Source organism: Paroedura picta, chromosome 12 (assembly GCF_049243985.1).
Source record: "Paroedura picta isolate Pp20150507F chromosome 12, Ppicta_v3.0, whole genome shotgun sequence".
NCBI classification, from domain to species: domain Eukaryota; kingdom Metazoa; phylum Chordata; class Lepidosauria; order Squamata; family Gekkonidae; genus Paroedura; species Paroedura picta.
In genome coordinates, this window is record NC_135380.1 from 9,047,555 (window position 1) to 9,073,812 (window position 26,258).

At 43.6% G+C, this 26,258-nt stretch overlaps 1 protein-coding gene across 4 annotated transcripts in view; it reads left to right on the top strand.

Moving 5' to 3' along the window:
- Positions 1-8,107: 8,107 nt before the first annotated feature.
- The window catches only part of APLP2 (amyloid beta precursor like protein 2), a 67,428-nt gene continuing 49,277 nt past the window's right edge, over positions 8,108-26,258 (top strand). For all 4 annotated transcript variants that reach the window (XM_077306538.1, XM_077306539.1, XM_077306540.1 and 1 more), the window contains exon 1: positions 8,108-8,333. In XM_077306538.1, coding sequence (XP_077162653.1) covers positions 8,244-8,333 — 90 coding nt within the window. In that variant the 5' untranslated portion in view covers positions 8,108-8,243. The remainder of the gene's footprint in view (positions 8,334-26,258) is intronic.

Sequence of the window (26,258 nt, forward strand, 5' to 3'; positions counted from 1 at the left end):
CCGACCTGCAGATATTCCTGAATGTGGGACTGGCGACCCTTTTAAACGCTGTTGCATTGCTCAGGAACTGGTTTTGGAAGTGAGTCACTTCTCTACTGCTTGTGACATTCCATAGAAATCCAGCCCCGTGCCTGGTCGCTGTAAGCACGCGCTTTCTCGGTTTCCTGAGAGAAGTTTCCGCAGCATTTCCTTTAGTTAGATCATATCCGCCTATTGTTAGTCACCTGAACTTTGTCCTAAAATCCCAAAGTGAAGTCCAGCATGATTCTGTTTTTGTCAGCATCTTCGTCTTCTCCGCTTCTAAGCTATCTTGACAAGCCGTTCCTGTTTGCTTCCCATTCAGAGTGGGACCTGGAGGTCTCCTGCTGCTACAACAAATCTCCAGACTACAGAGTTTGGGAGGGTGGATTCTGTGAAATCGTAACTTACTGAAGTCCTCCCGTCCCCCAACGCTCCCCTCCACAGACTCCACCCCCCAAATCTTCAGTCATTTCCCAAAGCAAAGCTGGCAAAGTCTGGGAAAGCCCCATATGACAAAAAAGCAAGGATTTAGATTTCTTGGCCCTTCTCTGAAAATCATTCAATTTACCTAAACCAGCAGAAGTTAGATGGAGGGAGACGAATCCTGTGGTTCATCTCTTCTGCTAGCAGAGGTGCTTTTCTCTGGCAGGCAGAGCCTCCTTAGCGTTGGAGGATTCTGCTAGCAGTACTGATCCAAACAATCCGATCCATCCTTACTACTTGTATTGTAAATATATATAGACTGGTGGGGGTGAATATCAGTGGGCGTTCTAATAAACCTCATTTATGAGAATGCCCAGGATTGGAACCAGGATAGAAGTCTTTTGCATTACTTAATGTACCCATCAGTATGACAGACACTTTAATATTAGGCTGTTGATCCATGCTTCTTTATGGGCCCAGTGTTTGAAGTTCGGCACAGCCCGTGGTGAAAGAAACTTTTGGCTCCCTCTACGAACTGTCTAGCAAGCTCGGTTTATTACCGATGATATCATCTCCCATTTCTATATTCAATCAGGAGTCTAATTAAAGTGCTCATCTAAAATTACGGTGCGAACGCTCGCCTGATTGCATCCCTTCAAACTGGAGTTCTCGCAAAGGGAGCGGAGACCTACCGCAGTCTGTCCCTGTGGCACAAGGCGCCAGTAACAAGCGACCCATGCTCAGCTTGTTGGCCCCAGTGACTTTGCCGGAATGAAGTGCAATCTGCTCAACCTTCTTCATGATTGACTCTATCGTTAACATTCCCGGAGGGAACATCTTCCCTCCTATGAGTCAAATTGATATCTCAAGTGGCTGCGTCGTCTTGCAGAAGATACCCGTTTAGAACGTGGGTGCTTTGCTTCCGCAGCCTCAGGACCCATTCAGTTCTCTCGACAGGAATGAAGGTGATATGATAGCCATCTTTTAAGAGGTGATATGATAGCCATCTTCAAGCACTTGAAAGGCTGTCACAGAAAGGACGGAGCAGAATTGTTTTGCCCCAGAGGGTGGGGCCTGAACCAGTGGGATGAAATTAAATCAAAAGAATTTTCTGCTTAACACCCGGAAGAAGTTCCTGGCAGTTAGAGCGGTTCCTCAGTGGAACAGGCTTCCTCGGGAGGCGGTGGGTTCTCCTTCCTTGGAAGTTTTTAAGCAGTGGTGAGACGGCCATCTGACAGCAATGCTGATTCTGTGAAATTAGGCAGATTGTAAATGAATGGGAAGAAGGGACTGTGTTCATGCTTGGCTCTTGAGCCCCTTTCTTGTATGCCCAGGGAAATGCCAATTGCCACTTTGGGGTTGGGAGGCAAATTTCCTCCAGGCCAGACTGGCCATAGATTCTGTTTTTTTTTGGGGGGGGGGGCATCATCTGGGCATGGAATTGGGGTCACTGTGGTGGGCAGGTAGTTGTGAGTTTCTTGCATTCTGCAAGGGCTGCACTAGATGATCCTGGAAGTTTCTATGTTTCTAAGATCCTGTGACAGTTACAGCCAAGGAAATGGTTTACATAGAATCATAGATATGGAAGGGGATGTAGAGGCCATCTAGTCCAACCCCCTACTTAATACAGGATCAGCCTGAAGCAGCCTTTCTCAACTTTTTTACTGATGAGAAACTCCTTCAAGCTTTGAGAACCCCCAGAAGTAAAGTCAACAGGACACACCTCCCTGTCAGTCACATGTCACCAGAAGTTACATCACTAAGACACTCCCACTTAATATGACATCACCAAGCCACTCCCACAGCACAGGAAGTAAAGCACGGAAATATTTTCAGATGATTTGTGAACTGAACCACTCTGGGCTGGCTACTATTTTGTTCTTCTTCTTCTGTTTCTACACATGCAGCCAGCAGGGTGACCTTGGATTGTTGGAGCTGTTCTCACAGTGCAGTTCTGATAGAGCTCTCTCAACCCCACCTACTTCAAAGGGTATCTGTTGTGGGGAGAGGACGGGAAGGCAATCATAAGCTGCTTTGAGATTCCTTCGGGTAGTGAAAAGCGGGATATGAAAACCAGCTGTCCTTCTTCTTCAAATTCTGGATTGGTGCAATGGCTCTTCAGTTTGTAGCCCCGTGCCATACTCCCACCTAACACCTGTCTTCCCCTCTGGAATGCTTTTAGCTTCCAGGCTCTCCCCATTCTAGTTTCACAATCTGTACTCTGAAATGCAAATTGATAGAAGCCTTTTCCTGTCTAGACTGTATCAAGTGCCCCCTCATTGAACTTTGGCCCTGGAGATGATAAATGGAGTAGTTCTTATGCAACCAGATCTGTCTCAGATAACCTTATTGATAAACCCTGCAAGAACTGACTTGGAAACTGCATTTGCGGAAAATCCATTGATAACTGTATTAAAAATCATGTGGGAAAGCCAAAACCACAGCACCGTTTAAAAATCAATGCTCATAAGCAACAGCTTTTAATAGGTTTTTTAAAAGGGGGAGTATGGCTTTCTGCAAACATTTCTTAGAGATGTCACACAACGTTTGACATGTCGGAGAGGTTTAGGGATACGATGGGCCACCCAAAAGACAAATAAACTGGCTCTAGATTGAATTAAAACTGAACACCCCCTCCCCAGAAGCTCAAATTTCTAACTGAAGTTATCATACTTTGATCACATTATGAGAAGGCAAAATTCTTGGAAAAGACAATAACACCAGGAGAAGTCAAAAGCAGCAGGAAAAGAGGGAGATCCAAGATGAGATGAATTGACTGACTCAAGAATGACATGGCCTGCAGTCAGTTTGCAAGACGTGAGCAGGGTTGTTAATGATAAGTCATTAATTTGTGTGTCTGGGTATAAAGGGCCTTCAAGTCACAACTGACTCATGGTGACAGAGTCACAGTCAGAGTAGTGGAATAGGTTGCCTAAGGAGGTGGTGAGCTCCCCCTCACTGGCAGTCTTCAAGCAAAGGTTGGATACACACCTTTCTTGGATGCTTTAGGATGCTTTGGGCTGATCCTGTGTTGAGCAGGGGGTTGGACTAGATGGCCTGTGTGGCCCCTTCCAACTCTATGATTCTGTGATTCTGTGACCACAGTGCGGGGCTTTCAAGGTGAGTGAGAAGGTTTGCCATTGTGTCTTTCTGCAGAGTCTTCCTTGGTAGTCTCCCCTCCAAATGTTGACCCTGTTTAGCTTCCAAGATCTGATGAGATCGAACAATACCATTCCACCTTCCCTCCCCATTAATTCGTAGGGTCTCCATAAGTCAGAGGAGACTCAGCACTTAAAACACACCCGTTGCATTGAAATCAGTCTTGTTCCATTTCTTCTTAAATATATATATATATATATATTTCATTATAGCCAACAAACGGACATTCCCTTTAACAGCAAGCACGCCTGTCATTAATTTATTGCACAATCATTTTACAACCATTTTTACAAAGAGTCATTCTTGAATTGTTTGTAAATGCCTTTATAACTGGTGGAAGGAAACTTGAAAAGCACAGAAAGAACAAAATGTCTGCTCTGGGGTTAGGGAGAATGGTCCTATTTACCTGAAAAGGTTCCTTTTTTCTTTTTTTCAAGACAAGAAAACAAAGAGGTCATCTTAAAGGCTTATCGCATTGCTTATTAGATGACTCATGCGATCTGATTACATTCTTTTCTGCGTAACCTGCCTTGAGTCTCAGTAAGAAAGATGAGCTAGGAAGACAGGAAATAAAAGTTGCGGTGACATAGACTTGTCCTTTTGAGTTAATATGGAATGGGAGAATCCATAAATGTGGAGGGGCTCAAAAGGTAAGCAGCCTCCCAGGATGGAAGCATCTGTTTCCAAATGGGTGCTCCTCCCTGCAGAAGCAAAAGCTCTTCTGAAGCACCTCCTTTCCCAATATCAGCTCTGCATTTTGGGGGAAAGATGCTGTTGGTTTCAGTTTCTGCAGAAAGAGGCAGGGCCAGGTTGAGGCTGGCAGCCCCAGATTTCTAAGAAGGACTGCCTGTATGGCCAACCTGAGGTCATGTGACTGATGTCAACTGCTCAAGATGACCTCACTGGTTTGGTTGCCAATCCACTGGTAGGGAGAGACCTTCCCCACCCTTCCGTCCAAGAATCTTTGGATCTGATCCCCAAGACTCAAGAAGCAAGCAGGTGCCAGGAATCAGACTGGCAGATGCCATGGTGCCCGTGGACAGCAAACTGGGGATGACTGCATAAGAAGATTGTTAGACTTCTCTCCACACTGCAAAAAAAAAAAAGAAAAGAAAAGCTTACTCTGCCGTTTCCTGGGTCTCCAGCTGCTTTTAAAGATCTTTGATCAGGCCAGGACTTTGTTCCCTCCAGGGCAATGTTAGACGTCACCCTTTTTTACTGCGCTTCTTGAACTCTGCCCTGAAGTCTTGCTGCTCCGGCAAATAAACACGGAGGATGAACTGCACCGACAACCGCTGTGCTACGGCAGCGTGGCAAAGCGTGACATCGTCTTGGCATTTCCGTGACATTCTGACGGCACTGCAGGCGGATACACTGGCATAAAGACTTGCAATTAGGATGCCAGGGCATAGTCAAATAGCACTGCAGAGCTGAAAGAGAGAGAACGTTTCATTGATCTGCCCCCGAAACGGGTTGCTACAAGCAAATTATCCAGGGCCTTAAACCCCTTTGGACGAGTCCCTGGACTTCCCAGCCTTCTGCATAAAATATTCTGCAGCAATTTCTCTACTTGCCAGATGCTAACTGTTGGTAGGATGTCTGCAGCCAGTTCCTAAGTATGTTTACTTGGAAGTAACTCCTGGTGAGTTACTGAGACTTCAGCTGACTGTAGCTGAAACAGTATTTGAAGTGTGCCAATGTTATTATTATTAATAATAATAATTTACTTGATTTATACAAGAGAGCTTAGTTGCCCTGCAGAAAATGGCTACTTTGGAGAGTGGACTCCATGGCAGACGTGGTCAAGCTGTGGATCTCCAGATGTCCATGCATTGCAATTGCCATTTGCATGCTGCCAGGGGCTCATGGTAATTGTAGTCTATGGACATCTGGCGTTTGGCCACCCCTGCTCTATGCTGTTGTAATCCCTCCCTAAGCCTTTTACTCCCCGGGTTCCATCCCTCCCCCCAATCTCCTGGTATTTTTCCACCCAGTGCTCAACACTGGCAATCTTAGTTAGGTCATAAATGGCAGATTGCTCCTCTCTATTTGTTTAAGGCTTCTAACTCCGGATGGAAAATTCCTGGAGTTTGGGGTCGAAGCCGGGGGAAGGGGGAGATATAATGCTACAGAGTCTGTCCTCCAAAGCAGCCATTTCCTTCAGGAGGCTACTGGTCCCTGTAGTCTGGAAATCAGCTTTAATTCCTGGAAAACTCCAGGCTCCAGCTGGAGGCCAGTAATCCTTGCTGTGTTCAGAATCCAAGAAGAAGAGTTAGGTTTTGTTCCGATCGCCTTCCCTTCCTCTCCCCACAACAGACATCCTGTGAGGTGGGTGGGGCTGCAAGAGCTCTGACAGAACTGCTTTGTGAGAACAGCTCTGAGAGAACTGTGTTCACCTAAGGTCATCTGGCTGGCCGCATGTGGAGCAGTGGGGTATCAAACCCGGCTCTCCAGATTAGACAGCGGCACTCTTAACCATGCTGTAAATGGACATAATTTATCTGGACCTGGGATTCCAGGGGGAGTGGCTGGGTTTATTCATGTCTTCTTTGAACTAAAATTAAAATTGTTCTTTCATGACTTATGAGATAGTGAGTGAGGATTGTGTGATAAAGGAACCTGGGTTCAAATCCCTGCCCCTCCATTAGGGTTGCCAGAGTAGGGAAACATTTGGAGATCTTTATGGTAGAACTTGAAGAGGGAGGGGTTTGGGAAGGGAGATTGATGGGGTATAATGCCACAGAGCAGGAGAGATCAAACTGTGGCTCTCCAGATGTCCATGGACTACAATTCCCATGAGGCCCTTGCTAGCATGTGGTAGCAGAGTCTCGTGGGATTTGTAATCCATGGACATCTGGAGAGTCACAGTTTGGCCACCACTGCTCAAGTCAATCTTCCAAAGTGGACTTTCCCCCCCACGGAAATTAGTCTCTGTCACTTGGAGATCAGTTGTAATCTCAGAAGATCTCCTGTAATCCCAGATCTCCTGCCACCACTTGGAGGCGGGCTACCCTTTGCTCCCCACTGAACTTGTTTTCAGGTCCCTGTTCAGCTGTGGAATTTAGAGCAGGGTTGTGTGCCATGTCATTCATTAGCTCAGCCTGATGTCTCTCCCAGGAATGTTGTAAATGTAAAACAAGATGACCCCTTTGTCTCCTGAGCACCTGATACAAATGTAATAAATTATAATTAGCACTGCAATGTTTAACCCGTGGTGGTGGGAGAAACACAGTTGTTGATGGTCTTAAAAAGTGGCCTCAATTAAGCACAGGTTAAAATAAAATTCATAAACATTGCAGATGGTAAGCACCATCTTCCCAAAGGCAATTTCCTCCTCTTCTCTTAAAATGCTTTCTCTGTTCCAGCCAGTATGACACTTACATGTAACCACAAAAAGAATGCATTTTAGCCATCAATGACTTTAACAGATATTTATTAATTAGATTAACTGAGCCTTAACAACATTTGGTAGAGCTTTTATATAAAAGGGATTTTTTTTCACACAAAGAGAGCCAGCATAGTCTAGCTGTAAGGCCTCTCATTCCCCCCTCTACTAGGGAAATTTGTAGGGTGGCCCTGGGCCAGTTGCACACTCTCGGTTTAACCAACACCACAGGGTTGTTGAGAGGCTGAAATGCAAAATCTGAGAATTGAGTCTCTATTAGACAGAATAGGATATAAATGCAGCAAATAGTCTGTTTTGACTATCCAAATAATTGTGCAGCCATTTGTTTTGCATCAATTCTTGAGTTCTACATCCAGCTTGGTGTACTGGGTTGAGAGTGGCAGCTTCTAATCTGCAGAACCGGATTTGATTCCCCACTCCTCCACATGCAGCCAGCCCAGTGATCTTGGGCCAGTCACAGTTCTCCCAGAGTAGTTCTCTCAGAACTCTTGCAGCCCCACCTACCACCCAGAGGAAGGGAAAGGTCTTAGCAAGCCGCTTGAAGACTCCTACGGGTAGTAAAAGATGAAGTACCCCAAAACAGCTCCCTCATCCCACACCCCTACAAGGTAGGCTACAGTCACTCCCTCTCTCTCTGTCTTACACAGGTCATTAGAAAAAACCAACTTTCCTACGAAAGCAAGAAAGTACTCCAAACCAGGGGTAATCAACCTGTGGTCCTCCAGCAAACACTGGCAGGGTTTCATGGTAATTGTAGTCCATAGACATCTAGGGGACCACAGCTTGACTACCCCTGCTCCAAACGAAGCCAGCCTGGGGGATTTATCTCTCTACCAAATATTTTTGCATCCAACCCGCTCAGCCCAGCCATCCCTCCCAACCGCGACCCGCGCAAGCCCCTGCGCAAAGCGCGCTCCTCCGTCCCCCCCATCCCCTCGCCCCCGATTGGACGCCACCGAAAGGCGGGGCTCGCGCGGGCGGCGCCCCCCCCCCCGCATTGCCATTGGCGGAGAGAGCCGTCCGCCAGCCTGCCTCCTCCCGTTCCTCGGGGAACGCTTTCCCCAGCCGGCGCGCGGGCGGGCGGGCGGGCAGGCGGGGCGTGGCTCGGCGGCGGAGTCCCGCCCCTCCGCCCGCGGCCCCGCCCACGAACCCTCTCCTCCGTGACGAAGGCGCCGGTGCCGAGGCTCGCGCAGCAGTTGCTCCTTGGGCGGCGGCGGAGGCGGTCGGCGACGGGATGGCGGACACCGGGCGGCTGGGGCTGGCCCTGCTGCTCCTCCTTCTGGCCCTCACCGGCCCGGGGGCCGCGCTGGCGGGCTACATCGAGGTGAGGGCGGGCGAGTGAGGGTCCCCCTGAGGGAAAGCGGGGGGAGGGGGAGAACCGCCCCCCCTCCCCATCCCCCCCTCCCCCCTCCCGTGGGCGCCGAGGCATCCTCACCTGGGCTCCTCCGTTGGCGCAATCCGTCGGGCAGGGCGCTGCTTCGGTGTCCCTCCGGCCCCGCAGCGGCCCTTGGTGGCCCCCGGGCGCTTTGGCTGGCTGGCGGGTGGGCTGCTGCGCTGCTTGGGAGAGAAGCCCCTCCAAGGTGCTTGTGGTTGGGGGGGGGGCGAGATCTTGGCGTGCTGAACAACGGGCGCCGGCGGGGAGGTTGTCTCGGGCGGGGACGACCCAGCCTGGGAAGGGAAGGGAAGGCAAGGGCGGAGTGTGGCTTCTTCCCCGGGTGCGGATCCGTGCGGCGTCGATTCGGGCTTTGTTTTAAGGGAGGATGCCGCCGCACTATTGTCCTGGAGAGGGGGAGGGTGCTGTGCCCTCCAAGTGGGCGCCTGGGCACTCGGCTGCCCCCCAAACTTAGGGAAGGGAATACCTGCCTGGCTGCTTGGGGGGCTGTCGCAGTGGAAGCCTTTGGCTGCTTGCAGGCAAAGCCCCTCTGAGTTCCCCCGTGGGGGGGGGGAGGAAGGGGGCTCCCAGACCTTGGTGTGTTGAGAGATGTGCGCCAGGGATGTTGTCTTTGTGATCCTCTCCCAAGCCCAGAAAGGAAAGGGAGGAGTGTGGTTTCTTCCCCAGCTGTACGTTTTTGGAGCATCAAGCTGGGCTTTGTTTAAGGTAACCTTTTCTAAGAAGCAAAGCCACGCAAGGTGTGCGTAAGTGAAAGGCCGTTCTTTCCTCCAGGTTTGCAGTCTGGGGAGCTCTTCCGTTCTTCCCCCAAAGCAGCAAGTCCTTGGAAGTCTTGTGTCGAATGCTTGGATGGTGTCCAAATGCTTGCATTAACCGTTTTCAGTATTGGTACCGCCTTGCCTGTCTGTGCAAGCCTTTCCTTGCATTTTTTGGTTTCCCACCTGTCAACTCCTGGGGGTGGCTTTTTGGGCTCCATGCTCCCATTTGGTTTCTTCCTCTCTGTCCTCTATTGGCTGTCTTTCCGAGCCCTCATTTTGAGCAGGCACACTCTCTCCCTCTCCCTTTGTGGTGTTTACCAGCAACATCACCTTGGACTAGACATCTTCAGTTAGGGGTGTTTGACCTCCCCCTAAAGCCCCTTATTTCTCCTCCTTGTTGCCAAAGGAAGACAGGGAAGTGAGGGGGGGAGAGGATTGTAAGTCACCCTCTCCATCCTTAGTCTATATTAATCTCTTACCTTCTCTGGCTGTCATGATTATCGATACTGAGAGTGGAGGTGAAGTGGGACACATGCAGACCTCATGATCTCTGTGGTGTGGTGGGGAAATATGCAAACCAGCAGACCACTTCCTCATTTCTCCTTTTGGGAACAGATTTGGCTATGTTCATTCTCTGGCTATTTGTTTTTTTTAAGTCCTCAGTTCCAGCTGAAACCGTTGAGGAAAATATTATGGCAATAACGTGTAAGGCTAAGTCTTTTCCTGTACCTCTTTGGATACTGTAGCTTCCCACTTTCCCGAGGGCTTGCATGGCTTCGATTCTGTTGATCTGCAAGCTCAGCTGTTCTTGTAACTGTGCTTTTTAGCGTCTCGGGTTTGGTGTGAGATTGAGCAGTTTATTTCTTCTTCTGGTACGTGGTTAATGCATTATTTCCCAAAGGCAACCAGTTTGTAAAGCAGTGACAAGAGATTCATCTGTCACCTCTAAATTTGCAATGCGAGGGCTTTAGCCAAAGATAGGTATGTTTAGCCTGCTCCCGTTTATGACAAGGCTGTTTTATAACTAGGTCTTGTGTTTGTGAGGGCATTTTAGAGCTCTCAAAATATGTAAGGCTTCTTACTTGACAGGGAAAGGGGCTGGCAGTGTGTGCTTGAATCAAGCTGGGTTTTTGCCAGACCTTTTTCTAGAATAAAAAACAAAATGCCTTCAGTTAGAGCTCAAGAAGTGGTGCACCAGTAGCAGGCTAGGAATTTGGTTCACCATACTTTGGAGTTAACCATCTGAGTCTTTTGTTTTACCTCTGTGTGTGTGTGTATGTATGTGCATGTAAGTATGAGAACTGACCTCTGCATTCTTGGCACAGGAACAAGAAATGTGAGTGTCAGATGGGCCTGGGAGCTTATGTTGGAAGGCAACTTTGTAGGGAAAATCATCTATTTTGTCAGGGGCTGCCTCATCTACTTGATTGATTCTTAACAAATTTCCGTTCAAAAGCTGCACACTGCGCTGTCTTCAAGGTTTTTCAGAGTATCATGAGTGTAGGAAATATAGGTTTGTTTTTCCTAATAGATGCACAGGTTTTCAAAGCAAGTCCACAGTAACAGCATAATAGAAAAAAATCCTGAGAGATTTTTATTCTGTTTTGGCTGAGTTGTGCTGGCCAAGGGAAGAGGAATGTAGCGTATAGGTAATTCTTGGAACTGCGTTTGCTTTTTTCAGACTGGAGCATGTATATGTATCGTTAGTGTCGTTCCTCAGAGCCCAGCAGCACATTTCAATCCCTATAGCAGGGGTGGCTGAACTGTGACCCTCCAGATATCCATGGGCTACAATTACATCATGCTGGCAGGGGCTCATGGTAATTAGTCCGTGGACACCTGGAGAGCCACAGTGGCCACCCCTGTCCTTATAGCAATTCTGCAGGGGGGGAATTTTCTTTTAAAAAAATGGTCCATGTTACACAGAGATCATGAAGCCTACCTGAGTGCTGCTTTATTTATTTTGTTCTTGAGCCAAAGCATACCCGCATTTATTTTGTCCTTTGGAATTCTGCCAGATAGTTGTGGCCATATTTCTATTGAACACTTGAAGATTGATTCAAGTCACTTCACTCTTCAGGTTCATGAATGGGTTTGTAATGTCTTGGGATTTCTGTGACAATGAGCTGTCTTGAGTAGGCTGTCTGCTGTGCTGCCCAGTTGGGAGAAGGTTCATTGAGGCTGGGGTGAAGGATTCCAAGTAAAGCCCCTATTGGATTTCTTGGCATGGCCATGTTGGTGAAGAATTTGAGTATTACTTCCTGCTGATGGGATTAATCCCTGCACCTGTTGAAATCTCTTTCAGCTGTAGGGCACTTCCTTTCTCATATCTTGGACAAGTTCAGCTGCTTCTGTGTGTCCTGCCTAGAAGGTGCTATGTAAATTAGTGGTGGCTTGCCGTTTCCCCTTATTTCAGTGCTGTTCCAGTTCAGTGTATTTCGGGAGGCCTCTAAATTTCTAGTATTTTTTGATTGCGTAGTAGTGGCAGGGTGGAAGTGCATCAGAGTTCTCTTGTCTGAGCCTGCTGCTTTTGTATGGATAGTTAGCAACTGGCTATGCTACTAAATTCTATCCTTCAGTTGCTATTTTAGTTGTGAAAATGAGATAAATTACAGCAGTGGATTTGAAAACCTGCTGGGAAAATAGCATTTTCTAATGTTTCTGTCTGCCTACTTACATGACTCAAGTCAAAAAAATCAAATGTAGTTCTGCCGTTGATTTATTTGGTGGCTTTTCTTTCACTTGATGAACCAGTCTCTGTCCCCAGAATATCCCATAATCTGTATGACAGGTCTGTTTCTAGTTGTGTAGTGTGTGTATCTGAAGTTGAATGTGAATCAGATTCGGAATAGCTCATTACTGGGAACATCAAAAGTAATGTAATGTCTTTTATGTGATCATTTCTTTCTGGTGAGTAACTGTCCACTGAATCTGTATCATTCTGCTTAAATTATCCTTGCATTGAATAGGTAAGCTAAAGAATGCTTAGCAATTTTATCAAGGCTGCTTAAAGTCCAGTATTTTGGGACATAGAAGATACATTAATAATTGTGGAGTCTTGATCAGGAACTGGTGTCTTTGGGGGACCTTGTTGTTGTTAGTACTGTCTGTGGATCCAGGCTCTGCAGCCTGTTAGATAGTCCTACTATTACAGTTCCTACTTCTCCATGTATTTATGAGATGGTAGTTCAGTGGCAACTGGATTTGGCCCAACACTGCATACAGGTGGGCAGCTTACTTGTTTTAAGAAATTTGTGTCGTTCCTTGTATAACATATAAACCCATCCAAAACACTCCAGTAAAAACAACTGAATAATACAGACTGTTTCAAAAGGCAGCAATAAAAAGCACCTTAATATTCAAATAATTAATGTCCCATTGAAAGAGGAAAGCCTTACAAAATCTCTGGCAATTAAGGCTGTTTTTGTCTCTCTTCCAGAGGATGGGCCTATAATGTAGAAACAGCTACTGGACAAGGTGCCTTCCTTGTATTCACAAAAAACTACAGCTTATTGAGAAGTTATAATCAGAATCTGATTTTCACCACAGTTGGAATGTGGATTCAAATGGAGGGAGGTGGTCTTTTGGGGATGTCTGTCTGAAGCTAGGAAATGTTTTTAAAGTCTTGTTCTTGCAGCTTGAATTGAATTTAGAAGCAAATTAGTGACCTGTGCAGTTGGTGTAGAGCCAGATTAATGTTGATGATGTCCAGAACTCTTCCGCATGCTCAAATTACTCCTGACTTTTTTGGGAATCAATCAGCACGGATTGCAATTGGGTTGGGCATGCTTGTTCCTCACGTCTGCCCTCCCTGTGCCTTTTGACATTTGTGGAGTTTATTTTCTTCCACACGTGCTTTCATCGGTGGCATCGCAGCCCCCCTTTTAAAAAAGCACTAAAATCAATAGCAGTGGGCTTAGGAGGTTATCTAAAATCCCAGCTTCCTTTTATTTTTAAAAGTAAATCTGTAGCTCCTACCCCTGTGGATTTATGCCTTTTACTTTATCTGTGAGGAAATGAGCTAGGTAATACAGCCAAAGACTCTTTTTATAATGCTCCAGGGTTATATATTGATATTTTAGTGCTCTTTAAAAAAAAGAGAATCCTTCATTTTCAGAGTGAAGTGAGGAGAGGGTGGTTTGATCACCTCAGACCCTGGACTGGAGGTGGCTGGGAGTAGTGGGACAAAGAAATACCCCAACAGAAATATTAAGCATGGGGGAAAAAGCCTCAGTAAAAGTGGACACAAAAAACAATTAAAAATTGGAGGTGATGGATTTGGGAAAGCCCTCAGCTAAAGAGGTATGATGGTATTTAGCAATAATGTCAGAAGGCTGTAAGGTGCCCCCAGAGAATCTAGATCTCTTGTTTATTTAAATGGAAATTTCTTCTTTTATATGGTTATTAGCACGGATGCACATTTTCCTTGGTTTGTAAGAGCTTTTTGTGGCTCATTGAAATGCAGGAATAAATAAAGTGAACTATAACTGGGTGTTTACTAGTTTGGCCTAATATATTTGCCTGCCCTGGAAATCTTTCTGTTAATGGTACCTTTGAAGAGGTTAGGTTCAAATGGTTGATTTACAGCTGCAGTTTGAGTTGAGAATTTGTAGCTTTCTTATGCATACTTTATCAGAGTACCTACTCTATTTAATTTAACACATGGCCTCTGATCTTTGCAAGCTCAAAGCAATGCTAAATTCCAGATTAGATACAGCAGCTCATGAATCAAAGACAATGAAAGTGTTCCCAACTAGGTTTATTTTGACTTCACTTGTTGCAGCATGCAAGCAATTTGTCTGGAAGGAATAAAGCTGGTTGCACTCAAATTTACATAATGTGGAATTATAATTAGATTCTTGTTTTCAAAAGCTTTATGATATTGTTTACTTAACTTCTTCCCATAAGTTCTTCTGGAGTACATTAGAATGGTGTCAACCTACTGAGCAGCCATTCTTGCATTGAAATGAGTTGGTTTCTTTGAAAGGCATCCTATCCTATCCTACAGGTAATAAAAGCAGGAGCTAGATATCCTGCCAGAATATGGTTTTTATGCAATGTCACATCCAGTTGAAATGGTGACTTCTCAGCTTTAATAGTGTTTTCTAAATCAGAACGTGCAGTTTGCTTATAGCCCTTAGCTATACACTTTATGCTTTCAGCTTCTTTTATAGCAGGCAGCTCATTGTGCTCAATTGCTCAATATGTTTTGAGTCAGTAACTTTACCCTTGAAGTCCTATAAGCAACATATCATTGCTGCGTGTTGCTTCATTAGTTCCATTTTCTTGTGTGCATTAGGCCCATTCTTAAAATATTTCCTTTCACTATATTTCTTTTCCTTTCTCCTCACTATATCTTTTCCTCGGGGTAGGTGACAGGTCATGATATTAAATACATCCTGAGTAGACCATTCCCTATAAACATTTCGCTAACTTATATTTTCTCAAGCACTGTAATTCTGCTTCAGTTCAGTATTGTGAAATACAAGCCAGTTCTTATCGCATCGGATTATAGCTGTTTGTTTTAATACTTTTCACAGACAGAAGAACATTTAGCACCAAGGTTGAACTTAATGGTCTCGATATTTTTTTCCTGTGCCTAGAAATGAAAGGTTACTAAATATAACGTCCAAGCTAATTGGAGTCATACTGCAATTTGTATATCAGTTGCCCTAATGTTCAAAAAGGTGGCTATGACTAAGCTTTGTGTATTTTTAAATTCTTTTAAAATACCTCACCACTTTCCCTCTAAAATCAGAGTTCCTAGATCATTCATAAAAGAACAGACGCTAGGAGCCAGCTTGGTGTAGTGCTTAAGAACAGTGGCCTCTATTCTGTTGTTCTAGGTCAGGGGTAGTCAAACTGCGGCCCTCCAGATGTCCATGGACTACAATTCCTGCTGGCAGGGGCTCATGGGAATTGTAGTTCATGGACATGTGGAGGGCTGCAGTTTGACTACCCCTATTCTAGGTGAACTTAGAGGTTATTGCTGTATTTCTGCTGTATTTCTTTGTGAAAGCAAACGTGCCAAGTTATGGTTTCTCTTACACTGTTCCAACATAGTACAACTAGCACAGGAAGTTAGCAGTGAGAGACCACAACTCGAAATCCAGACCTTTAAGATGGGTAGCCTGGATTTCTTAACAGGTTAAAATGCTGTGACATGCGTGTTTATGGAAGTTTGCTGGTGAACACCTTTTGGGGGTTGAGGATTATGTTGCTGGCTCTTCATGAAATCTTTCTACTGACCAGGGGTCTTGGGCAGAATCTGAAGTCAAAGAGATTGACGGAGGCCAACAGGGTTTGCTTATAGTAGATTCACTGATTTTTTTTTACCTGGCTGAGCCAGTCTTGGTCTTGTGTAAACTGGATTGGGGTGTGATTGTAGAGTTTGCTGTTCAAAATGGTTTCTTGGGTAAGACTGATTATAACATATAACACTGTATCTAAGGGGGAGTGATAAAGCCTGACCCTGTTGTCTTTTTTAAAAAGTGACCTGCCTCCCAAGATCTCTGTTGGGTAAGCTGGTGCAAGTGTGTTTCAAATGAAGATACAAATATATTCTGCAGAATACTGATTTCTGTTGCTGTCTGTAAAGGTACTACTTTTGGTAGTGAAATTCCTGCAGTTGAAGGATATTAGGATGTTGTAAAGGCTTATAATTTTGGTTGTCTTTCATGGATTCGTTTGAGTTCTTATTCCCTATGTTTCCCTGATTGTTGTCCAAAATTTGTGCTGCTGCTTACTTGTCACCTTAAATATACATTGAAATCTTTCCATTCAGATAATTAATATAATGCAGCTTGTGAATACTTTGCTAAATATAGTTAGCTTATATACTCATTATATTCTCATTTAGCATTTTAAGAATCCCTTGCGTTCTATATGAAAGTACGACTGTGGGCGGAGAGGTTTGTACTGAATCCTTAACAAAATGTCTGCTTCAGATTACTATATCGGGTTGCATTTGAGCTTTGTGTTATATCTGGTGGATTTTATTGGTGCTGAAAATTAGAATTGGGAAGCAAAATCCTGGTTGAGAGAGGTCACGGAGAACAACAGAACAGTGGTAGCCATTAGTTTTAGATATAATGCCATTGTATAGGCAATACTTAAATCTCCTGCATTCCCATTTTGGAAAAGAACAGCTTGCATTCAGAGTTGACCATGTCACAGTTAATGGCGTCATTATGATAAGCATGTTATCTTTAGAGACAGAAAGTTGAAAATCTTGGCATCCAACTAACTTTTCTAGTTACAGAGAAAGCATAAGAATTGGCATGCAGTGTTTCATGAAGTCTGAGCTCAACAGTGCAGCAGCTAAAGCCTGTTATGATTTCAGAGCATAATGGGTAGCGGACAGTTCATTTTTATCTCCCTAGTAACAGTACCTAATTTAGCTTTTCATATTCCTTGTATGCTTTAAATGTAGTGGGGAGAGGCTGCAAAAGATGGTGCTTGTAGGTGTGACTGAAGATCTCTTGTCTCCCTACCACCATGTTCAGGGTGACCACTACCGTTTAATGATAGCAAGAGGGATTCTTCATTTAAAAGCGGGGGGCCGTGCTTGCGATGTTGTGTGCACATGCATGCTGACTTAATAAAAATATGTGATAGGAGAGGTACAGAGTCATTTAAAAAATATATTCTCCTGTGCAGCACTTTGGGTTGGTTTGGAAGATCTTGATAACCCGGGCACTGTTGAACTATTTCTAAAAAATCTGGTCGCTGAGCTAAGCTCTGCCTTCTCATTTTTTTTCCTGTCCTAGACTTCCTTCATCATTTACATTTTGGGCTTCAAGAGGTCACCAGAGATACAGCTTTCCCAAGCATATATGAAGTGAGTTACTCCAGTCTAATACCAATCATTAGATTGGAATAACTCTCTATAGGGTTGTGCTGCAAATCTTTTGAAAGTGAGTTCCCTGGGAATACACAAAGTAATGGCAGTGCTGTATTCTGTGCAGCTATAATGAAAACACAGACAGCTTGCTTACCTTTTAACTGATGTTCTTTAAGTGATCGTCTGTGTAGTTGCATCGATGGGATCTAGGGTGCATAGGGCCCTGGTCAGAAATGAGATGTTTTCAGCATGAGCTCCCGTCACTCTGTTGGCTAGCACCAGCTGAATTGTGTCATTATTAAAAGAATTGTTGTGACAGTATTAAAAGAAATGCTTCTGTTGAAATTAACATAGTACTCTGGATAACAATGTAAGTGCAATTAATGTTCATAGTTCAGGTGCTGAAACTTACTTCAGACAATTATACTTGCTACTGAAACTCAAAAGGTATGGATATTTTTAGTCAGCAAATCGATCCCCTCCCCAGTACTTAACCGTCCAGTTTAGTATGATGTTTCCATCTTTGGCTCTAGGGAAAAATAATTAAAATTATTCACCATTTTCCTAGCCACGGGCCGAAAGAGATCTAGAGTTCAGCCATGCTCTAACCAATTTGCCCTCCAGATCAACTCATTAATTTAGTAAATGTGTGGAGTCAGCACATTGATGTCTAGGTCTTTTTGAAAATAGAAACTATAGCTGGTTCTTTCTGTAAGCTAATTCTTTTGTATGCATTTGGGAAAGCACTGAGTGCACACTGGCGTTGATGGTTTTCTTTTTCTAATTTAGTCATGAATATCTTCCCTATTCAGTTTTTAAATAGCTGGGAAGCAGTTAAGAACATAGGAGAAGCCACGTTGGATCAGGCCAGTGGCCCACCCAGTCCAATGCTCACTGTCAAACAGTGGCTCAAACTCAGGTGCCATCATGAGGTCACCAGCAGAGCCAGAACTCCAGAAGCCCTCCCGCTGTTGCTCCCCACCCCCAAGCACCAAGAATACAGAGCATCATTGCCTCAAACATAGTGTTCTATCTTGTGGCTAATAGCCATTGATGGACCTCTCCATAAGTACATCCATAGGTTTATTTATGTGTATAGAACATGTGCATATTCAGGTGTTCATCCTGCATTCAGAGTTTATATTCCAGGATCACATACTTGGATGAACTCCAAGGGGATTTTTCTGGCTTTACAGTGAGAGGTGAAACTCCCTCGCAAATGGAAACTGACACAGCTATTAGCCATTATTAACTATTTAAGCACTTAGTTAACATACATGGAACTGTTAACAGATCTTGTGCTGTGCTTGAATGAAGACTTGTGACAAAGCTAATCCAGGAATTTCTTTGTTACTGAATACCTTGATGATCTGTGACTGCAGTGTTAACCCTGCATAGTATGACTACAATTTTTTTATCAGTTTTGAAGAAGAAAACAAAGCTAGTTATCTCTTGCTTAGAGAAAGTCTGAGAGCATTTTAGTGTCTCCTCTTCATTACTCTTTAGAGGAAAGTAAGAACTATTGAACAAGTAGATAATACAGCATAACAGCGGAAAATAAGAGGTCAGAGGCCAGCTGTCTCTCCTTATATGCTTTCCTGTCATGTTTTTCTGTAGTGCATCCTCCTTATTTTGATAATTGATATTGTCTTTGAGCAATTCATTAAGAAGTCTCTTCTAACTGGGATGGGCCTTCACTACCCAACATCAGGGTAAGGCCTTGGCCTTTAGCCGTATTCTTGGCTGTCCAGAGGAACTGGCTGGCCTCTGTGTGAAACAGCATACTGGACTAAATGGACTATTGGTCTGATCCAGCGGTGCTCTTCTTATGTTTCTATGAAGCAAATACATGACTAGTAATGCAACACTGGTAGAGTAAGCGTATCTCTTACCCCATCCAAAATCCCTTAAACCTGTTACTTAGGAATTAGAATGGAAGAAGATGCACTGAGAGTTGAATAATTCTTTAACTGATCTTAATTTCTTTCTAAATAATTTCATGGAGTTACTTGCTGTTGTTGCTTTGGTCAGCTTGACATGGATTTCTATTGCCTCTCTGCCTATGTTCCCTGAAGAGCACTTTGCTCTGCGAATTCCAAATGATTGGTGGTCTCTGGCCCCAGGGAAGTACGTCTGACCTCAACCAGGGCCTGGATATTTTCAGTCCTGGCCCCTATGTGGTGAAATGAGCTTCTGGAGGAGATTTGGACCCTGCTGGAGCTGGCACAGGTTCACAGGGCATGCAAAACAGTGCTCTTCCACCAAGCCTTTCGTTGGGGCCAATGACTCAATGATTATTAACATCTATGGCCTTTCCCCACAAGAACACCTCCATAGAGAGACACCCAGTCGGGGACATTTATGAGCAGTGAATAATCTGAAGGCTGCTATGGCTACAACTGAAATGCTGCGGCTTATGCTTTTATTATGTTTTTGACTGTGAAAGTTATTGTTTTATTTTTAATGTATTGCTAATTAATTTTAACTGTATGTAGATGGCCCTGAGCCATATTGGAGAATAGTATAGAAATTTAAAATAATAATAATAATAAACTGATACCTTGGCTAATTGCAAAATTTTGAGCCATCCATCATCATGTGTTGACTTTGTCAAGAATCTGAGCCCTAGTTTGTGTAATTTGACTGTTTCATTGATACAATATTAACTAGTATCAGAGGCCCTGAGGTAATTATTGACTCCTTTTTTTAGAAGCCCAGGCCATACTTCAGGTCTTGAGGAGATGACCATTGGCTACAAGAGTTCAGCTGTGGTAGTTTCTTTCTCTGCCTTCTTAGGATCCTCTTGAAAGACTTGTGTCCTGGGATGAAGGTCAAGAAAAGAGAATTTACACCAATAACCCCAAGATGCTTTGTTTCACTATTTTTAATTATAAACTGAGTGCTTCTGCCAGAAGTATTTCTGGCTACTGATGCAGTTTGCCCTAGAGGAACAAATTAAGAGATCTCAAGGAAGGGGTGTGTATCAGGACTGCAAAAATTAAATAAATCACTTGGAGCAGATTTACATAGCAATTACTTTGTAATCATTACAAGAGTGCCGGCTGTAGACGCTTAGACTAATGGCTTTTCAGAACCCAAGAAAACCCAGTTAAACTGGCAAGGACCAGATCCCTGTTTGCCAGGCACTATAAATTACTTCTTAATTTTTATAATGCCATTAAGCAGCTTTTCAAAGCAGAGATCTGTATTGCCCTTTGGATAACCTATTGATGGAAATTTTAGGAAGTTATTCTAGGCATAGTGTGGCATTTTAATGGAAAGTGCATGCTAGAGAGAAAGTACTATGATATAGGAATGAAGTTGCCCATAAAGCCACCAATTCAAGTCTGCTAACCTTCATATTCCAGTAAACGATTCCTTTTCTTCCCTTCCCTTTCTTCTATACATAAATATTTGTTCATGCTGTTCTACACTATAATCTTTGTGCTGCTCAAACACCCCCCCCCCTTCTGTACTCTTCTGCAATTGGAATTGAAGTGTTGGTTCCATACGGAATTGAAATGTAAATTTCAGATGGCACTTAATAAAGTTCTATGTTCTCCATACAAATCCCCATTGTCATGGGCAAAATCCTACTACATGTCTAAAGTCCCCTTCAGTGAAAACCTGGCTTCTGCCAGCAAATTATTGGCTCCATTGTTTTCAAGCAAGATTAATTGCTTCCTGCTTTCTGGGCGCTCTGTTCTGAAAAGAAAGATGCTCGATTGCCCATTGGTAGGTTAGGAAAGGGAGTTTTTTTTTTTACTAAGCTGAAATTGCTGCTGCTCTTATGAATGCTTGTTGAGAACCAGCATAGCAGTAGTTAGAAGAAAATCAAACTGACCATGGCTATAAGTGAATCCTTCTTTATTTGTATGCAGCCAACGAATGTATATGTAATAGCCAAAACCAGCCTTGGAGAAACAAAACTCATTTTCAACTTAAATCTTCCTCAGTGGCTCTACAATAAAATATAATACAGAAATAGTACAACTTACCAAACTCATCTGTTCCACATAATATATTTCTCGTAAGGCCTTGGAGGAGGAGCATGTCTCATGGCTTAAGTGCCACTCAGTAATTAACACCCACTCAGGGCAGCTGTCCCATCCCTGAGTGCCTCCTCCTCTAACCGGCTTGTCTGTCTGTTCAGCAGCCAGCCAATCACCTTCTGTCCCCCACCCCTGACCACCCCTCCTCCATTGTGGACAAAGAGACTAGGCCCGTAGAGAAATTGGGAAGTGGGTTCTAGTGATGTCGGTGGCCATTCAAACATCTGGGAAAGCCTGCATAACCCCTGGGGAGCTCTCATGTAAAACCAGGTTTCCCTGGAACCTGGGTTTGGGAATCTTTGGGCTAGATATTGGGAGAACCAGGTTCAGTTCCCCATTTGGCCATGGGAACTTGATGGTGGCATTGGGGCCACTCATGCACTTTAAACTTAACTTACCTCATGGTGCTTGTGAGGATTAATGCAGAAGAAAGCAACAATGTTGTTGATAAAGCAATAAATGTTCCTTCTTTAAATTACTATGCTGGCATTTTGTCCACGATCAGGTTCAGTACAACCTCTTCATCCTTGCTGCAAGCCCTCAATGGCTCCCCCCCACCCCTATCTCTGTTCTCATCTTCCAGCACATTCCTTTCTTCCCCTTCTCATGCTTCCCCTTATATGTAGAACTGCTTGTCAGAACTTGTCCAAACCTGCTGAAACATGTTTCCTTCCGCTTTCTGGAGCTGTTTTTCATCTCTCTTCCTTCTCTCTGTCTCCTGTGTCATACTTTTGTTGTAAACTCCTAGGTAGAGAGAAGACATCTTTTTGGTGTATGAATAATAATGGGGCCAGGCAGTCTTTGAGTAACCTGGTCTCCAAGCTGTTTAGAGATCTGTAAATCCAGATTAGCATTTAGAATTTTGCCCCAAAACAAATGAAAGCTGTGAAAATCACACCACCAATAGCCTTCCACTTGAGTACCAATTGACAGACTGTCAAACAGAACCTGCCAATCACCCAATATTGTGGGAGAACTCTGTCCTCAATCTTCACTGGAGTGCTCTTCAGCAATTTGGTCAAGGAGCCCAAGTGGGGAGAGTGCCCCGTCCTGCCTGTTTAGTGGGTTTTCTTCTGCATTCCCTTTAAATAACCCCTTTTTAATGGAGCTGCAAAAAACAGTTGAGCAGAAGGAACAGTCTATTTATGGCAGTCATTTCCGAATATATATGAGATTTATTTAGGGTTATTTCCAGTTCTTCCAAAAAATCCTGGATGCATTTGGGAAGCTGAAATATATCTGAAAAATAATGAAAAAGTGCCTTTTGGGTATATATTGTTTGAGTAGACCCGAATGCACATGCCTACTAGAAAGCACTGTAGCCTTACCTGGTGACAAGCATTCTTGTGTCATGGATGCTCCTGAAGATCTCATAAAAGCCAAATGCTGCAAATCTGATCCTTAATACGATACCAAACTAAAACAAGTTCATTAGTACCAGAAACTGGGTTACTATGCAGGGTTTCTAGTGGTCAGGAAATAATATATTAGTTCCTTATAGCTGTTTGTTTGGTCATACCTACTTCACCCCTGCACTTATGGCAAACTTCATTGTTTCTTTGCAATGTTCACCTGATACATTTTTCTGAGCAAACTGACTTCTGCATAGCTATTAAAAGAAGCAGTGCTCAATTTTTGTGGGGCACAAAAAGCAGCTGCTTCGTCAACAGCTTCATAAAGATGTATTACATGAGTGACTGTTGTCTACAAAAAAATGTGTATCCTGCTACCCATAAAATGTTTCTTTATTTTTCCAGGAATATGGGCATCAACGGTAGCAGTTGGTTCCTGACCTGTGTACTTGGCAGCAAAATAAATGTGCCATATCTTAATTTATTCAGTATGATGAAGGAATAGTAGGGTTGGGTGTGTTTCTTTGTTTCATTTTTCTCGGTAGTGAAAACCTTCAATTCCAGTACAGCAAATAAACTGCTTGGTCATTAAATCTCTCTATTTGGTGTAGAAACCTACATACTCCATAATGGGAGGTTTGACCGCCACAAACTCATGAATAGACTCTATTGTGATCCTTTTGGGGGGCCTGTATGAGTTCTAATTTCAAAACAGTCCTTCATTTTAGACCAAAAGTACCTCACCTTTGAATTAAAGTTGCTGAACTTTGCAAAAAATAATTTTCTTAGTCAAAGAGAGAATAGGAACCAGGTTGTTCCAGCTGTGGACAATACATCAATTACCTGTAGCATTCAGGTGCTTCCTAAACAATATGCGTCAGTGGCGTCTAGCTGTTCTGTGTCCAAAGAGGAATTTTTGTGTGAGAGTGTGTGTGTGTGGGAGGGAAGGGTCTCAAACACTGGCAGGGGCTCATGGGAATTGTAGTCCATGGACATCTGGAGGGCCGCAGTTTGACTACCCCTGCTTTATAGTAAATGTGTGCCCCTGGCGTGTATGCCAACAATGGCACTCTGATTTTTTTCAGTTTGTACTCAAGACCAGATTTCTGCCCAAGCAAAGCCCTGCTGGTGCCAGTGAAAGAAAGCACCAAACAGACCGTAACAGCTGTCACCTGTTTCTGGAGTATATTCTTGAGACATTGGTGGTACCTCAGGGACTTGGGTTGCTCCAGGCTTGTCTAGCCAAGTACAACCCTTGTGCTCCCCTTTTGTTTGACGACATGCTGGCACTGCGTGCTTTTTTTGGCACAAGGACCCCAAAAGGCTATGTATCCCTACAATAGTGTATGAGCATCGTTGAAAATATGTTTTACACAAGTGAGAACTCGCAACAAAATGTTGCAGATTGTTTTTGTGCTGCTAAGGTTCACTGCAGAGGGGAGACCAGTCCAGCATGGTGGCTATCCTCGGACAAGCTAATCAGCTTGTTTTCACCGGTCTCCATTTCAGGTACTCTGAGGACTGAGAGCATACAAAGATTTGCCTCAATTGATACTTCATCTGGTGGCTGAATATGCAGGCCATCGTGGCATCAAATACATACAGGCTTATAACATATACACAGAATTTAAAGCTGTTCTATCTGCTTAAGATTTTGCCTCTTTAGAAACCTACAAGGGAAGAGATGCGATTAGAATGAACCTATCCACAAGTGAAACCGCTTAGAACCGAAGCTGGGAATATCCACTGATCTAAGGCAGCCACCTGTGCTCAGCTTCTTTAAGAGGAATTAAAGGCTGCTTGTAAACAAAAAATGTTGTCTAAAATGTGCTTTGATTAAGGAGCTGTAATCATTTTCAAACAAGTATATAACTAGGAAACTGAGGTAATCTCTCTGGTTTCCTTGAGTCGAGCCCATAATTCCTGTGGGAAAGCATCAATTTGTTATACTGTGACAGCAATTACAATGGTTAGGGGAATAAGGACAGGTGGTTACTAATCCAGTCTGAACACTTATGGTGACCTTGGGTGTGTCCCGTGACTTGGGGGCTTAAGCTAATTCAGCCAGAAAAAAAATTAGATCAGTTTATTTAAATGCGTGCATGCCTCAAAATCTTACTGAAGTAATTATTAATGCTTCCATAAAACAAGAAAGTAAGTATAAGGGAAAGGAGTCAGTTATTTTGAGAAGGGGTAGTCAGATAATTGATGTAAAACTGCTCAAATCCAGTTTCTGCCAAATGTAGAAAAACAGGTTTCCATTGAGCTAGATTTGAGGGGAAATGACATGTATGCTCAAAATGCAATCAGTGTGCCTTTACAGTAGGCTTAACTACTTAAAAATAATTTTAAGCATTGGTTTTTGCTCTTGGCATTCAGAGATTCTGAATGTCTGACAGACTATCTGGCAGGTTATTTGCCCAATGGCTTGTGTATGACCGTGAAGCATAATAAAATAGAACCAGCAGCAGAATAAGGGGGATACAGTGTTCATGAAGTCATAATCTGAAATTCCTTGTGGGCTGATAGGTTCATCTAAGGTCTTACTCATAGTTTCAAAATGAGGAGATGTCAAAGAATAGATGGTAATGCTGCACCCAAATAGTTTCCTTCTATTTCTCGCAAGCTTTGGGCCTGTGAAGAATTGCTTCTCCCTTAAACCTCTTAAAAGACTAAGGAGGTGAATTCCTCCTTCTCTTTTTTTTAACTTTGACAGAGGCATTGCTGATCTCAGTATTCTTTGCCTTCTAGGACATATCCAGTTCCTTATTTGATTTTGTGTCTCCTCTGCTTTCTTTGTTAATTTACAAAGCTGTATTTCCCCAAGTGTGCAGACTACTACCTTGCTCATACCTTGACTTTTGTGCTTTTACAGCTGCTCCTTGAACACAAAGTTTCTTAGGTACAATGAGTGCAATGATCAGTTTTGTTTCTTTATGTGAATGTTGCTTGACTGGTAGCAGCAGATGTTCCTTGGCCATGGTCTCTGTCTCTGTGCGATAGCTCTCGCTTTTCGAAATCTGAAAGGAAAAGGAATTAAAGCAAGCCAGGGACTACTTTGCTGAGAGGTGCCATCTGAATTCACAAGCCGCCATGGGTTAGCATTATCAGCTTGCACCAGATCTAATTTGAAGACAATAATACTTCCTACCTTGGACCTCTGCCAGTGTGCATTATTGTAATTATCAGCATAAAAAAAAAATAAAGCACTGAAGCTAGGGTGAATTGCACATCTATTGCTTTCTGTGTCAGACATTAATTAGTCTTCCTGAGTTCAAACTACCAAGCTGCCGAATAAAAGCAGGAAGAAGGCGGTAAAAAGCAAAGAATAAAACAATTTGCTACACAAATGCAAAATTAGATTTGTGTTAGCTGTACAATTTTGCATTGGAACTGTAAAATTAGGTCTATCAAGTTTTCTGCTTGTCTCTTTCTAAACTACTGATAAAAGGTGTGTTTCTGAAGGCTCTCCACGGGAGATTTGAGGCCATAAAGGAACCTTGTCATGCTGTAAAAAGAATATACCATATGATTGTGCTGTTAGATACTGTACAGACCCATTTATGAGGTTTATATCTGAATAAGAAGAGCCCTGTTGGATCATCCTTCTGGTCCTGTTTATCTAGCATCCTCTTTCACTCAGCGGCCAACCACATTGCCCTAGGACTAGCAATCATGGGTACAGATCTTCCCCTTGAATTGCTTCCTAGCTCTAACATTCAAGAGCTTTGCTGTTACTGAATGTGGAGGCTCTCTTTAAATAATGGCTAGTAACTTTTTAAGTATCTGTTCCCTTAATCTGGTACAATCCTCTTTTAAAACCATCTGTTGTCATGCCTGCCATTGTATCCACT